At 57.5% G+C, this 13932-nt stretch overlaps 1 protein-coding gene across 13 annotated transcripts; it reads left to right on the top strand.

Moving 5' to 3' along the window:
• The first annotated feature begins 1623 nt into the window (after window positions 1-1623).
• Window positions 1624-13184, top strand: ZNF205 (zinc finger protein 205). Of its 13 annotated transcripts, none has more exons than XM_047780725.1 (8): window positions 1624-1770; window positions 2222-2332; window positions 5703-5841; window positions 8712-8925; window positions 9117-9208; window positions 9544-9664; window positions 11566-11667; window positions 11857-13184. In XM_047780725.1, exons 3-8 carry the CDS (start codon window positions 5785-5787, stop codon window positions 12984-12986), a joined length of 1716 nt encoding a protein of 571 aa, XP_047636681.1. In that variant the 5' UTR covers window positions 1624-1770; window positions 2222-2332; window positions 5703-5784; the 3' UTR covers window positions 12987-13184. The 13 variants fall into 13 exon arrangements, with proteins under 13 accessions (XP_047636681.1, XP_047636686.1, XP_047636680.1 ...); XM_047780730.1 differs by having other exon boundaries at window positions 1625-1770; window positions 11914-13184; XM_047780724.1 differs by having other exon boundaries at window positions 1626-2332.
• Window positions 13185-13932: the final 748 nt, after the last annotated feature.

Genomic DNA, 13932 nt, shown 5'->3' with positions numbered 1-13932 from the left:
GCAGCCTACGCCAGAGCCACAGCAACTCGGTATCTAAGCTGCATCTGGGAACTACACCACAGCTCATGGCAACGCTGGATCCTTAACCCACTGAGCAAGGTCAGGGATGGAACCTGCAACCTCAAGGTTCCTGAGCAAGGCCAGGGGTGGAACCCACAACCTCAAGGTTCCTAGTTGGATACCTCAAGGTTCCTAGTTGGATTCGTTAACCACTGAGCCACGACGGGAACTCCTTTTTTAATGAACATCTCTAAGATATGTGGCACACATGCAGAAGGAGCAGGTCAGCGGCATATGGTATACTACCATTTTTTTTTTTGTCTTTTTGCTATGTTTTTGGGCCATCTCCCGCGGCATATGGAGGTTCCCAGGCTAGGGGTCAAATCGGAGCTGTAGCCACTAGCCTACGCCACAGCCACAGCAATGCGGGATCCGAGCCGCGCCTGCAACCTACACCACAGCTCACGGCAACGCCGGATCGTTAACCCACTGAGCAAGGGCAGGGACCGAACCTGCAACCTCATGGTTCCTAGTCGGATTCGTTAACCACTGCGCCACGACGGGAACTCCGGTATACTACCATTTTTGAAACAACAAAACAATACTCAAAAGAGATCTGTAGGAGGACAAATGGCAGCCCAGTGAGCTGGACGAAGGCATCAGGATCCCTGTGTTGCAAGATGGATTCCCCGGCAGGGCACGCATAAGGCCTGGACTCTTTCCTCCTGGAGCCCGTTTCTTCGTCCGTGGCCTTGAAAAAGAAACATGCTGAACGAGGACCGTGGATCTTTGATCGAGGATCTTGGCCTAGAGTTTTTATTTCCGAATGCCAACCAGGGCATCCATTTTCGACACAGCGGAAAAGGTGTCCACGCAAGGGACAGGTGAGCGACTACGGGGAATGCAGTATAACCCCACCCCCCTTTAAAGGGTACAATTTAAAATAATCATGTTGCGCTGTGGCGGTGGTGTCTAAGCAGCACCAGGACTCAGATCCGATTCCCCGCCTGGCACATTGCGTTAAAAGGATCCAGAGTTGCCACAGTTGTGACTCGGACCGGACCCCTGGCTCCGGAACCCCATATGACCTGGGGCCACCAATGCATACTTCCATACCGACCTAAGTACATGATTAATTGATTAAAAAAAGCAACGTTGTCACCGCCAGGGCGGCGGGGCGGGCGGAGCCGGCAAAATAAAATGATATGCATTAAAAAAAAAAAGATATGTAGGGAGATGCTTGACCAGAAATCGCGCTCCTGGGTACCCGGGCACCAGCGCTCTCGGGCGGAGGGCCCTCGAGGAGACAGCCTAAGTTTCCCCGCAGGGCTCTCAGGTGTCCGCCCCGCGGTCCTCGCAGCCAGTCGCCCCAGCGCCGACGGGCGCCACGAGAAAACCGGAAATAGAAATGGAGCAGCCGGACGGGAAACGCAGGTACACCAGGGTCAGGTAGCACCGGGGTGACCACCCCCCCCCGACTCTTTGGGGCTGCCACTCGCGGGCGCGGACGGGAGCGCGCAGGTAAGGGCGACTGGGCGGTACCCTGGAGGGGCGGGACCATCGGGGCCACAGCCAATCACAGGCGTCTCTCGTGGCGGGAGGCGGGGTAGATTCGTTGCCTGGGCGACGTGCTTGCCTGCTGCGGAGCTGGGCCGCGCGGAATTGTGCGCCCGGGGTTCCTGGGCCTCCCGTGGCTCCGAACCGAACGCTTCTCTCTGCAGCCGCGTGGCATCAGGGGACAGGGCCTCAGGGTTGTTTCCACGGCTCCAGGTGTGGGCGGGCCGGTGGCCATGTGCTCTCACGACCTGGTCCCCAGCTGCCCTGGGAGTTCTTAGTTATTTTTCCTGAAAATTTTTGTATTTCTAGGGCCCAGTCTATCTAACACTTATTCTGGCTTCCTTTTCTCCGTTTTCAGTGGTTAGCATTGTTCTGCTGTTTACTCGATTATTCCTATTTTTCCTGGCTTCTCTCCCTTTATTTGCCCCTACACTCTCTTCTTGCTAAGGCTAAATCTCTGCATTGACCTGTCTCTGGGCTGGCTTCACCGTCTTAATTAGTACACGTTTGTTTTCATTTTCCTTGCTTCCGATGATGCTTTTTTTCGTTTTTATTATTCTGAGTATTTTTTTGTAAAGTCCTTTTTAAGGCCTGAGTCAACTCGCAGGCCAATCTAAGGGTAGATTGCAATTTACTTACTAAAAATGGCGTATTCTTACTCAAGCTCCCTGAAGCTGCAGGATACCGGTGCTGGCATTTGTTGAGTGTTTCCTGTGCCTGAAGCCCCAGTAAGTGACTTCATCCATGACAACTGTCTTGTGAACAGGCTCCTGAGGTAAGTACATTCCTAACCTGGTGGCCTGTGAGCTGGACAGCAGAGGTTTTCTGCTGGAGTTGTTTGGAATTCTTTTGTTTCTTGTAATTATCGACGTTCAAAAGTCAGCTATTTCACATAGAGATCAAGTTCTTTTTTGGCTTCTCTTGAAACATCCTCAAGCTTTGGTAATACGGAGTCTGCAACCACCACCTTGAAACAAAACATAATTTCTTGAGGACCTGGAAGTCCCTCCTCATTCTGGTCTGACACCCAAGGCACTGGTCATTTATGGGCACTGAAGGAGTTTAGTGGGGGGTTTTTTTGTCTTTTTTTTTTTTTTGGTCTTTTTAGGGCTGTACCTGGGGCATATGGAGGTTCCCAGACTAGGGGTCTAATTGGAGCTGTAGCTGCCAGCCCACACCACAGCCACGCCAGATCCAAGCTGCATCTGTGACCTACACCACAGGTCATGGCACTGCCAGATCCTTAATCCACTGCGCAAGGCCAGGGATCGAACCTGCGACCTCATGGTTCCTAGTCAGATTCATTTCTGCTGCACCATGATGGGAACTCCAGAGTTTAGGTTTTTGATCTCTGCTTACTTATGAACTCATCTTGCCCTGATGCCTTGCTGGTCTTACCAGGACTGCAATTGCCACATGGAAAATATTGTTTGATAATCCTTCCTCCTAGGCCTGCTCAGTCCTACATCAGCCCTAGATGGCTTTCCTCTCATTTCCAAGAAGGAGCAAATGTCTGTCACACAGTATGTACTCAATCAATATTTTCTGGGAGTTCTGTTGTGGCTCAGTGGGTTAAGAACCTGACTAGTATTCATGAGGATGTGGGTTCCATCCCTGGCCTTGCTCAGTGGGTTAAGGATCCAGTGTTGCTGCAAGCCATGAACATCGAAGATGCAGCTCAGATTCTGTGTTGTGCTTGGCTGTGGTGTAGGCCAGCAGCCGCAGCTCTGATTTGACCCCTGGCCTGGTAACTTCCATATGCTGTGGGTTCAGCCCTGTAATTTTTTTTTTTTTTTGTCTTTTTGCCATTTCTTGGGCCGCTCCTGTGGCATATGGAGGTTCCCAGGCTAGGGGTTGAATTGGAGCTATAGCCGCTGGCCTACACCAGAGCCACAGCAACATGGGATCCAAGCCGCGTCTGTAACCTACACCACAGCTCATGGCAACGCCGGGTCTTTAACCCACTGAGCAAGGCCAGGGATCGAACCCGCAACCTCGTGGTTCCTAGTTGGGTTTGTTAACCGCTGAGCCACGACGGGAACTCCCTAAAATTTTTTTTAAATAAATAAATAAATATTTCCTGAACAGTTAAATAAATGTTGGGACTTCATTTGATCTAGTTTAGGTGATCCCATGGTGGGATCCAAACCTCTGGGCTTTCCCAGTATCCCTGAAATAGCCCCTTTGTCTGGTAGAGAAACTTTTGCCCAAGAGTCAGGACACACCCACTCTTTTTGGACTTGTGCACTTCTGGGACAGCTATAGGTTAAGATGATCCACCTCTGGAGTGAGTTTCTTTACTCTGAACACTGACTTGCTGGAGGAATGCTCCCAGGAGTTCCCTGGTAGCTCAGTGGATTAAGGAGCCAGTGTTGTCGTTGCTGTGGTATGGGTTTGAAATGCTCTCAAACTGCACAGTTCATCTTTTCCAGGACTCCCTGTGGTTTTTTTCTTGGTTTATAACTCTCTCTGGCTTGAAAATAGTTTTGACTTTTCATACAACTTTGTTCATCTCTCTTTACCTTGAGGATTAAAACACCTGGGCATACTGACCAGAGACAAATCCCAGGGGTAATTCTTCTTTCATCAAAGTGATAGTATAATCAATCAGAGTCCTGGGACTCCAAAAACAAGTTTAGCTCCAAAAGCACAGTTGCGAACTGAAAATGCTGCAAGAGCCAAGTGGGAGAACCAGATATGGCAACCTGAGATCTTGCCTTGCATGTGAGGAATGTGGGTCCAAGGTTGCTAGATGTTCTGGTCTCTCAAGAAAATCAATTTCATGGGAAGTCTCCTAATTTTTAAGCGTTGCAAACGAATTTTTTTTTTTTTTTAAATTGGTAGTTCCCTGGGGGCCTAGCAGTTATGGATCGGGTGTGGTCCCTGCTGTGGTTCAGGTCACTGTGGTAGGGGGTTCAATCCCTGGCAGCTGGGGAACTTCTGCCAGTCTTGAGGGGAACCCAGAGCACCTGCTGACTGGCCTGGGAGTCTTTGAAGAAACCCAAAGACGTCTCCATGGAGACCCCCATTGCCCCAGAAGTTCTCTGTGCTGAAAGGGACCATCATGTCCCTCTACTCAGCAACGTGTGATTCGCCCTGTGATGACAGCTTCAGTGCTCTCTTGGAAACTTCAAGTATCAAACTCCTTCCACGAAATCCATTTTTCCTTTTTGGTGCCCCTGCTCGGCTGGAATCACGAGTTCATGAGGGGTAAGGCGATCTTGAGCCGGCAGTGCGGATCTGGGAGTCACCTGCAGGCCAAGGGCTGTGCAGCTGGGCTCCAGACCCCAGACCCGGAACCCTTCCAGCTGGGAACCCGGTAGGGCCGCGGCTGCGCGGGGAGCGGGATCTTGACGGACTTCCTGTTGTCCCTAATCCCAGTCTCCACCGGCTCCCGGTGCCGGCTGCGGAGACTCCCTTCCCCAGGGAAGGGGGCCCCGCCGCCCGAGGTGCCCCCTCCGCCGCCACCTCGGTGAGAGGGGGGCTGGGAGGGCGCCTGGATCCCGAGACCCGCGCGGGTGGCCAGAAAGGGACGGGGTCAGAGGTGGAAGGCTGCGGGCTGGCGGGGAGAGAAGGAGGCCTGGACCCGGGGTTCGGGAAGAGGAAAGACATCCTGCGTCCGGGACCGTGAGCAGCATGGACGCCCGATCCGGGCGGGTGGTTGCAGCCGCAGGGAGGGCTGCTGAGAGCGGGCAGCCCAATTTCTGGATCCCAGGAGGGACCGAGTCAGGTCGAGCGCAGGGTGTGTGTGTGTGTCCTGGGCCCGGGAGACGGCAGGGCCAGGATTCCACCGCGGAGCGGGCTGTGGTGGGCGGGGCGCCACCCAGCACCTGTTTGGTGGGACCTCTGCAGTCCTTTCGGCTCCTGGCGACAGGAGATACAGATTCCAATCACCCTGGCTTTCCCTAACCCAGTTTCTCTGAGATTCCGTGTTCTTGCTTCAGCGATAAAGGGGATACTACAACAGAGCATTCATTCTGTCAAAGCGAGAGACCACAACAACAGCATAGAGAGGGAGGCAGTCGGAGGGCGTCTGGGAGGCTTTCTTCTGATCGGGACCAGGGATGGGTCTGGCCCCACGTGGGGATTTTGGGGGCTTCCGAGATGTCCAGGAGACACTGGCTGATTTCGTTCTGCTCTTGCAGGCTCCTGGCCGGAAGCTGGAGGGGGCTTGATCAACAAGAGCGAGAAACGACTCCGTTGTGCTTTCTAGCTCTGAGATAGAAAATGTCTGCAGACGGCGGAGGCATCCGGGCTGCCCAGGACAAGGAGAGAGCCGGAGAGGTATGGACCGGGTGCTGGATGAGAGAGGCATTTCCTGGGAGGGACTGGCGTGGGAGTGGATTTTCAAGTCAGGGCATTTGGACCAATGCAAGGGTTAGATTCATGGGGGAGCAGGGCTGGTAGGTGGGGGGGGGGTGTTGCAAAGCAGGTGGTGTGGTGGGAAATACCTTCCACCTGGGAATCAATGTCTATGAGACTGCTTTGCTTTGCCCGGTGAATGTGGTAGCTGGCAGACCAAAGACGACACGAAATAGTAAGGGGGCTGCCTGGGGTTCCTACTGGTGAGGTTTGCTCTCTGGGCAGCACTCCGCACATAGGCGAGCTGGTCTCCCGTCTACGCCCCTCCTCCTGGGACCCCATCTCTCTCTCTGACCACATGGTCCCTCCTGCACCTGTTGCCTGTGTGTAATTATAACCGGAAGGGTGTGCGTGGGGGACCAGGGTCATCAAGCTTGGGACCAGGGGAACATGAGTGGCCTGCAACCACATGTGAGAACTTGGGCAAGTCCCCTGGCCTCTTGGAACCAGGCGTGTCCTCTCTAAAACAGGGATCACAGAATGCCAGTCGAGGCTCAGCGGTTGACAAATCTGACTCGCATCCATGAGAACGCAGGTTCGATCCCAGGCCTTGCTCAGTGGGTTAAGGATCCGGCGTTGCTGTGAGCTGTGGTGTAGGTCGCAGGGATGGCTCCAATGATGTGTTGCATGGCTGTGGTGTAGGCCATTGGATACAGCTCTGATTCAACCCCGAGCCTGGGAACCTCCATATGCCGCAGGTGTGGCCCTAAAAAGCAAATAAAATAAAAATGGGGATCATGTGCCTGCCATTCCCGCCTGTCTCGCCAGGTGGTTGGGAGGCTCAGAGAAGGTACCGGGCATGAGAGCCCTCTGGGAGCAGCTCATCAGCCGGTAGGACAGCATCATTATAACACATAAAACAAGAGCCCCCGCAGCAGGCGGAACCTAGGTCAGAGAAACCTGAGTGCCCTCAGCCGGGGTGGCCCGTGGTTGTAGGTACAACAAATCAAGTGTTAGTTGTGTTTTCATACCACAGAATGCAAAGAATTCTTCCCTGTTTCCTTCGTAATGCCTTTGAAAGGCCCGTGGGCCTCACACGTCCACTGTGTTCTCTGCTGATGTTGGATTCTGTCAGCTCACACGGTAGATTAATAATAGTCATTACCGCACTGTTCTTTGTTTATCCAGAACTTTCTGGAGCAGTTCGCTCTTTCCCACATGTTAATCCGTGTGGGAGGTAGAGCAGCTAAGTCTCAGGGGCCGCCTGGCCCGCGCCGCTCCCAGGCACACGGACTCCTGGCCTGAGGGTCTATCTCTTCCAGACCCTAAGGTGGACCAAAGTGGATGGGGAAGAGGAGGGAGAGGCTTGCGCTCTCAGCAGAAGGCAGGCAGGTGCCCAGTGTGCCCAGTCCTGTGGCTGATGATGAGGCCTCTCCGGGGCCTCCAGGGCACCGCTGTGCCTGGGGGGAAAAGCCTGGTGAGCGGTGGGTTTGGATTCGAGCCCTGGTAGCCCAACTCCAGAGCCTGGTCCTCCCTGTCCCAGAGGCCTGGGCTGAGGCTGGTGTGAAGAGGGAAGGGGGGACCCGAGAAGTCCCATGGGGGACAGCGTGAAGGGGGTGAGCCTGAGAGAGTTTTTCCATGGACCTAGTGGGCCAGGCCTCCACAGAGAGAGCTACCCTTAGGCTTTCTTTCCCAAGTCAGAAAACTCCAGCTGCTCTGACCAATTGAGTCAGGCCCGAAATGCCCAAGGCCACATGCCTTCCTGTCACTTTCAAGAAGTGGTTGGAGTTCCCGTCATGGTGCAGTGGTTAATGAATACGACTAGGAACCATGAGGTTGCGGGTTCGATCCCTGGCCTTGCTCAGTGGGTTAACGATCTGGCGTTGCCGTGAGCTGTGGTGTAGGTTGCAGACACGGCTCGGATCCAGCGTTGCAGTGGCTCTGGCGTAGGCTGGTGGCTACAGCTCCGATTCGACCCCTAGCCTGGGAACCTCCATATGCCACGAGAGCGGCCCAAGAAAATGGCAAAAAGACCAAAAAAAAAAGAAGTGGTGGCCCTGGAGTTCCCCTCATGGTTCAGTGGTTAACGAATCCGACTAGGAACCATGAGTTTTCGGGTTCGATCCCTGGCCTTGCTCAGTGGGTTAAGGATCTGGCATTGCCATGAGCTGTGGTGTAGGTCACAGATGCGGCTCAGATCCTACATTGTTGTGGCTGTGGTATAGGCCGGCGGCTACAGCTCCAATTAGACCCCTAGCCTGGGAACCTCCATATGTTGCAGGAGCGGCCCAAGAAATGTCAAAAAAGACAAAAAAAAGAAAAACTTTTACCCAAATACGGTCACATCCTGAGGTTCTGAGTAGACATGCATTTTGAGAGACACTGTTCCACCCACCCAGCTACACATGGTTTCCTTATATGTTAAGACAATGCAGGAGTTCCCTGGTGGCGCAGTGGGTTAAGGATCCAGTGTTGTCACTGCTCTAGTGTAGGTTTGATCCCTGGCCGCAGAACTTCCACTAGTGGCAGGGGTGGGGTCCCCCCCACCCCTGCCAAGAAGAACTATCCACTCTGCTGAGGGAGGGGTGGGCCTGGAACTGGAAGGAGGCGTCTGCCCCCGGGGCACCTGGCAGGGCCCAGGGTGCCTGCCTTCCCTCTGTCCGGCCTTGGGGGGGGGCGGCGCCTGGGGCGGTGACCAGGGACGAGCCCTCTCGGTTGGAGATGGAAGCAAGGCCTGCCTTGCACTTGGGTGTGCCTTCTGCCACCCCAGGTGTCTGCCTGTCAGGGACCCCAAGCGTGGAGTTCCCGTGTCTCCTTCCTCCGTCCCAGGGCTGATGGGCTGTGATTCCTAGACTCCAGGTCGTGGGCATTCTGGTCAAGAAATGCTTTCTGAGTCGGAGCAGACGGCACCGTCAGGAGCCGCTCGGGAGTCACCCCACATCAAGATGGAGCCGGAGGAGCCGCAGCCCAAGGGGGTGTCGCAGGAGGCCAGAGCTCAGGGAGCATGGGGCTGGGAGCCCCCAAGCCGGGGCTCTAAGGAGAAAGCATGTGTCCTGTCTGGCGGAGGTGAGGGGCGCTCTCCCGGCGGAGCCGCCAGGCTCACGCTCAGAGGCTGCTGGCCCCCTTCTTGGGGCAGCTCACGGGTAGGGTTGGCGGCAGCCGTGGCTGCCCCTGGTCACCCTGGCATGAGCTCGCTCGGGGGAGCAGGAGGGCCCAGCAGGGCGAGGGCCGCCCTGAGGACCTCTCTCCCCTCTCAGCCCTCCCGTCCCCCCAGGCCCCTGTGCTTTCCCACGAGGGGAGGACCAGAGACCCGCGGATGGCTGCGGCGCTCCTCACCGCCTGGTCCCAGGTGAGCGTCCCCATCCAGGGCTGGAGGGAAGCCGAGGGCCGCGGAGGGACAGGGCCCGGACTGGATCGTCTCGGGAGCAGAGCGCCTGAGCTTGGCGGTGGTCTGAGCAGAGGGCCCTGTCTGGTTCTGGCTCTTGTCCTCTGCCGGCCCCAGTCCTTTCTCTCGCCCCCACAAAGCCCTTCCTGGGCAGCTGTCCTGCTTCACTGTCAGACCTGACGGCAGACCTCACTCGAGTCGGCAGGGTGGGAGGCCAGGTCTCGCCCATCCTGGCACCACTGTGCCCCTGCTCCACGTCCTGGCGGGTGCTGGAGCGCAGGCGTTCCATGTTCCTTCAGATGCCGGTGACCTTTGAGGACGTGGCTCTGTACCTCTCCTGGGAGGAGTGGGGGCGGCTGGACCACACACAGCAGAGCTTCTACAGGGATGTTCTGCAGCAGAGGAACAGGCTGTCCTTGGGTAAGGCTCGCTCCCGCATGCCACCGGCACTGACTCCTCCCGCGCCAGGCCTTGAACCCGCTTATTCACCCTGACCTCGCTGGGCTATGACGCCTCCCAGCAATGGACGCATTCTGTGTCTGCTGACATGGCAGCCACAAGCCAGATGTGGCTTTTGAGCCCTAGAAATGCAGCTAGAGCAACCGAGTCTTTTGTTTCATCTCGTTTTGGTTTTTTATGGCTGCACCAGAGGCATATAGAAGTTCCCAGGCTGGGGACTGAATCGTAGCCTCAGCTGTGGCAATGCCAGAGCTTTTAATCCACTGCTCCCAGCCAGGGATCGAACCCACACCCCCAAAACTCAAGCTGCTGCAGTTGGATTCTTAACCTACCGTGCCATGGTGAGACCTCCAAAAACTGAGTTGTTTCCTCTCATTTTAATCAGTTCAAGCAGAAATAGGCACACGTGGCCGGCAGTTGCCGTGGCAGGCGGTGCCGCCCTGCAGAGGCTGCTGCTCGTCCTTTCTCTCCAGGCTCATTCCAGTAGTTCCCCTGCCGCCTCCTCCCGGCCCAGCCTCAGCCAGGCTGCTGACCCGGGGGATAGGGATGGTGCCAGCTAATCCCTCCAGGCCTTTGACTGTGAGATGTCACCCCCGCTCCAGGGCCATGTCCTCTTCTCAGAGGGGCCTTGGCTCCCTCGGTTTTTCTCATGGTGGGTAGCCAAACCGCAGGGCTTTGACTTCTCAAGAGTCTAGTTTTAGGGCCTAGTTTTCCTGGCAGGATTGCATGAGGGCTTGCAGAAAAATCAGAGCGTTCACTCATTCGTTGTTGTTCATTTGGTCAGTCCGTCTGTCAACACATGGCTGTTGCACCTGCTAGTTCAGGTGGAGCCAGGGGCTTGGTAATGCCACCCTTTGCTTTTGATGGTGGCCGAGACCCCCACTGTCCCTAGTGGGCCCAGGATCACAGCAGCTGCCCTGCTTATGTCTTTAATTATCTCAGGTTTGCTCAGTCTCCAGGGCCCAGAACAGCATGTCAACAAACTCTGGGGGATCAGAAGGAACTAGCATCCCTTCACAGGCCCATGGCAGGTTTCGTGAATGCCCTAAACCACCCCATTGGTCCGAACATTCTTTCTCTCTTGTGGGGCTTGTATCAGGGCATGGGGCCCAGGGCCCCTCTGTTCTCTTACTGACCTGACCAGAATTCCCAGGCAAACGGGCCTTTGGTCCCTGACTTCCGGCTGGTCCATGGCCCTGGCCCTCTCATCCTAGGCCCTCCTACCTGGAGCCTTTTCACCTGTGGTCCTGGGCAGGTGTGGGTACAGGAGAGGAGGACTGCCTGGCTCCTGACATGGCTGCCCACTGCTGGGGGCTGTGTGACATAAGGGAGTGGCCAGCGGTTCCCATCATGGCTCAGTGGGTTTAGAACCTGACTAGGATCTGTGAGGGTACAGGTTCCATCCCTGGCCTCACTCAGTGGGTTAAGAATCTGGTTTGCTGTGAGCTGTGGTGTAGGTCACAGATGTGGCTTGGATCCCACGTTGCTGTGGCTGTGACTGTGGTGTAGGCCAGCAGCTGCACCTCCTATTCGACCCCTAGCCTGGGAACTTCGATGTGTGGCCCAAAAGAGAGGGGAGGGGGTGGCCAGCAGCTGACCTGGCCCAGCCCCGCTGCCTTTACTTCTGTGGCTTGTTGGGGGACCAGACAGAGTCCAGATTCAGCCCCGAGAAGAGAGTGACTGGAGGTCCCCGGAATGTGCATCCTAGAGGAAGGCCCATCGGGCCCCAGTACTTCTGAGCTCACGTGGCGTTGCCTGTGCTTGCAGAGCTGCACCCCACTTTGTTCCTCTGGGGTGGGGGGTGGGGCTGTTTCACTGTGCAACCTGGAAGGGCCCTGCCGGAGCTCAGCCTCTCTTTCAAGCAGGGGGTCCCTTCAGCAGACCTGTCTGGGTCTCTCCAGCACAGGGCAAGGGCGAGGCCCCGAGCTCCAGCCGGCCGATGGGAGAAGAGGAGGAGAAGAGAGGTGTGTGCAGAGGGGCAGGTGGATGGGTGCGAGGGCATAGGGCGGGGGGTGGGGGACAGGGCTGTCACTCTCAGGTGCCCGCCTCAGTGCAAGCCCACTGTCTCTGTGGGGGCAGGGCTACCAGCCTCCACACCTCTGGCTCTGGCTTCAGAGTTCCTGGCTAGTCCGTGCCCTTCTGTCCATCTCCAGAATCCCCCTGGGTCCCTCGTGCAAGACTATCTCTTGCTGGAAACCCTCTTTGTTCAGGAGCCGCGCAGCTGGGGAAGGAGGAGCTGGCTCCGTCCCTGACAGCCCTTGGGGATGTGAAGTCCTTCAAAAACAGGGTGGGGAGAACCCAGGGGGACCCCCTGCAGTGCGGGCAGTCGGCAGCCAGCGGCCAGAGCTCAGGGCCCACCAAAGACCATGTGCGGCCCAGGCCCCCCGAGCAGGGACAGCTGGAAGCAGCCCCGCCTGACGGCGGCCTCCCCAAGGCCCAGGAGGGCCGCGTCCCAGAGCAGCCCAGCGAGGCGGAGTCAGCCGCCCCGGAGAGCGAGAGCGGCGACGAGGGCCTGGCCCCCGACGCGGACGCGGGCAAGAAGACCTACCGGTGCGAGCAGTGCGGCAAGGCCTTCAGCTGGCACTCGCACCTGGTGACGCACCGGCGCACGCACACGGGCGAGAAGCCCTACACCTGCACGGACTGCGGCAAGCGCTTCGGCCGCAGCTCGCACCTCATCCAGCACCAGATCATCCATACCGGCGAGAAGCCCTACACCTGCCCGTCCTGCTGGAAGAGCTTCAGCCACCACTCGACGCTCATCCAGCACCAGCGCATCCACACGGGCGAGAAGCCCTACGTGTGCGACTGCTGCGCCAAGCGCTTCACCCGCCGCTCGGACCTGGTCACCCACCAGGGCACCCACACGGGCGCCAAGCCGCACAAGTGCCCCATCTGCGGCAAGTGCTTCACGCAGAGCTCGGCGCTGGTCACCCACCAGCGCACCCACACCGGGGTCAAGCCCTACCCGTGCCCCGAGTGCGGCAAGTGCTTCAGCCAGCGCTCCAACCTCATCGCGCACAACCGCACGCACACGGGCGAGAAGCCCTACCACTGCCTCGACTGCGGCAAGAGCTTCAGCCACAGCTCGCACCTCACCGCCCACCAGCGCACCCACCGCGGCGTCCGGCCCTACTCGTGCCCCCTGTGCGGCAAGAGCTTCAGCCGGCGCTCCAACCTGCACCGGCACGAGAAGATCCACACGGCGGGGCCCAAGGCCCTGGCCATGCTGATGCTGGGGGCGGCCGGGGCCCTGGCGGCACCCCCGCCGGCCCCCACCTAGGAGGCCGAGCAGGAGGGGCCAGGCGGGGGAGCGGGGGTGGCAGGAGGAGCCGGCAGCTGCTGAGGGGGTGTGACCTGGCGCGGCCAGGGAGGGACTTGCTGGGAAAGTGCTGGGATGGGGGTTGGGGCGCGGCGGCGCAGGAGGAGCTAGGGTGAGGAGCGGGCATGCTGGCGGAAAATTAAAGGCCTTGGAATTCAAGTGCTCTGTCTCCTGGGCCCTGAAGGCTGGAGGCTGGCGGGGAGGGCAGGGGCTCCCGGGGGGACCCAGCGTCTTCACTCACCCGTCCCTAAGTCATCCCTCTGGGGCTTGGGCACCGTCCGCCCCAGCCTTCCCCTGGCCTGGGGCCCAGTCCACTGTGCCGACGGCAGGATCCTGAGTCTCTGGGCAGAGGGCTCTAAGCACGGGCGTTTCCACACCTGATGCCCTGGCCACTTCTGAAATGGAGGACCTGGATGAGGTGATCTGCTGCTGCTGTCACTCATGCCCGCAGCATTGCCCCTGAGCTTTGGGCACTCCCTTGGCTCTTCACTCCAGGAGCCAGGGCAGGGCAGAGCCAGCCTAAGAATTCACGTTCAGTGTCTCCTGTCTACCCTGCTTCCCTCACACTGGGGCCTGCTGCTTGTGACCAGGCATTTTCACCTGCATCCGCGGGGGCCCAGCTCTAATCCAGGGGTGATTTCTTGTTCCCCAGGGACCACTGCCCCTTCTGATCCTTTCTGAGCCGCTGCCAGCTCGCTCCCTCCGCTACTTCTCACCTCCGTGGCCTCTTTGCACCTGTCCTCTGTAATTTGCCCTACCTGCCCCCACCTGGTGGTTTCCTGGCCTCCTGGGGTTTTACCTCTGAATTTTCCCATTCTCTCTCTCTCTCTTTTTTTTCCTGGCCAAGGGTGGGCTCAGCCTGCCCATATTCTAGATGTGCAGTTCAGCTCTCAAGATTACACTCGTT

The sequence above is a fragment of the Phacochoerus africanus genome, chromosome 5 (assembly GCF_016906955.1).
Source record: "Phacochoerus africanus isolate WHEZ1 chromosome 5, ROS_Pafr_v1, whole genome shotgun sequence".
Lineage (NCBI taxonomy): Eukaryota > Metazoa > Chordata > Mammalia > Artiodactyla > Suidae > Phacochoerus > Phacochoerus africanus.
Note: the sequence above shows the minus strand (reverse complement) of the source record. Positions and strands in the feature narration are given on the sequence as shown.

Coding starts and splice junctions, on each gene's coding strand:
- ZNF205 (XM_047780725.1), top strand. CDS start 5,785: ATGTCTGCAGACGGCGGAGGCATCCGGGCTGCCCAGGACAAGGAGAGA. Junction 5,842..8,711: donor ACAAGGAGAGAGCCGGAGAG/GTATGGACCGGG, acceptor TGTGATTCCTAG/ACTCCAGGTCGTGGGCATTC. Junction 9,665..11,565: donor GAGGAACAGGCTGTCCTTGG/GTAAGGCTCGCT, acceptor CTCTCTTTCAAG/CAGGGGGTCCCTTCAGCAGA.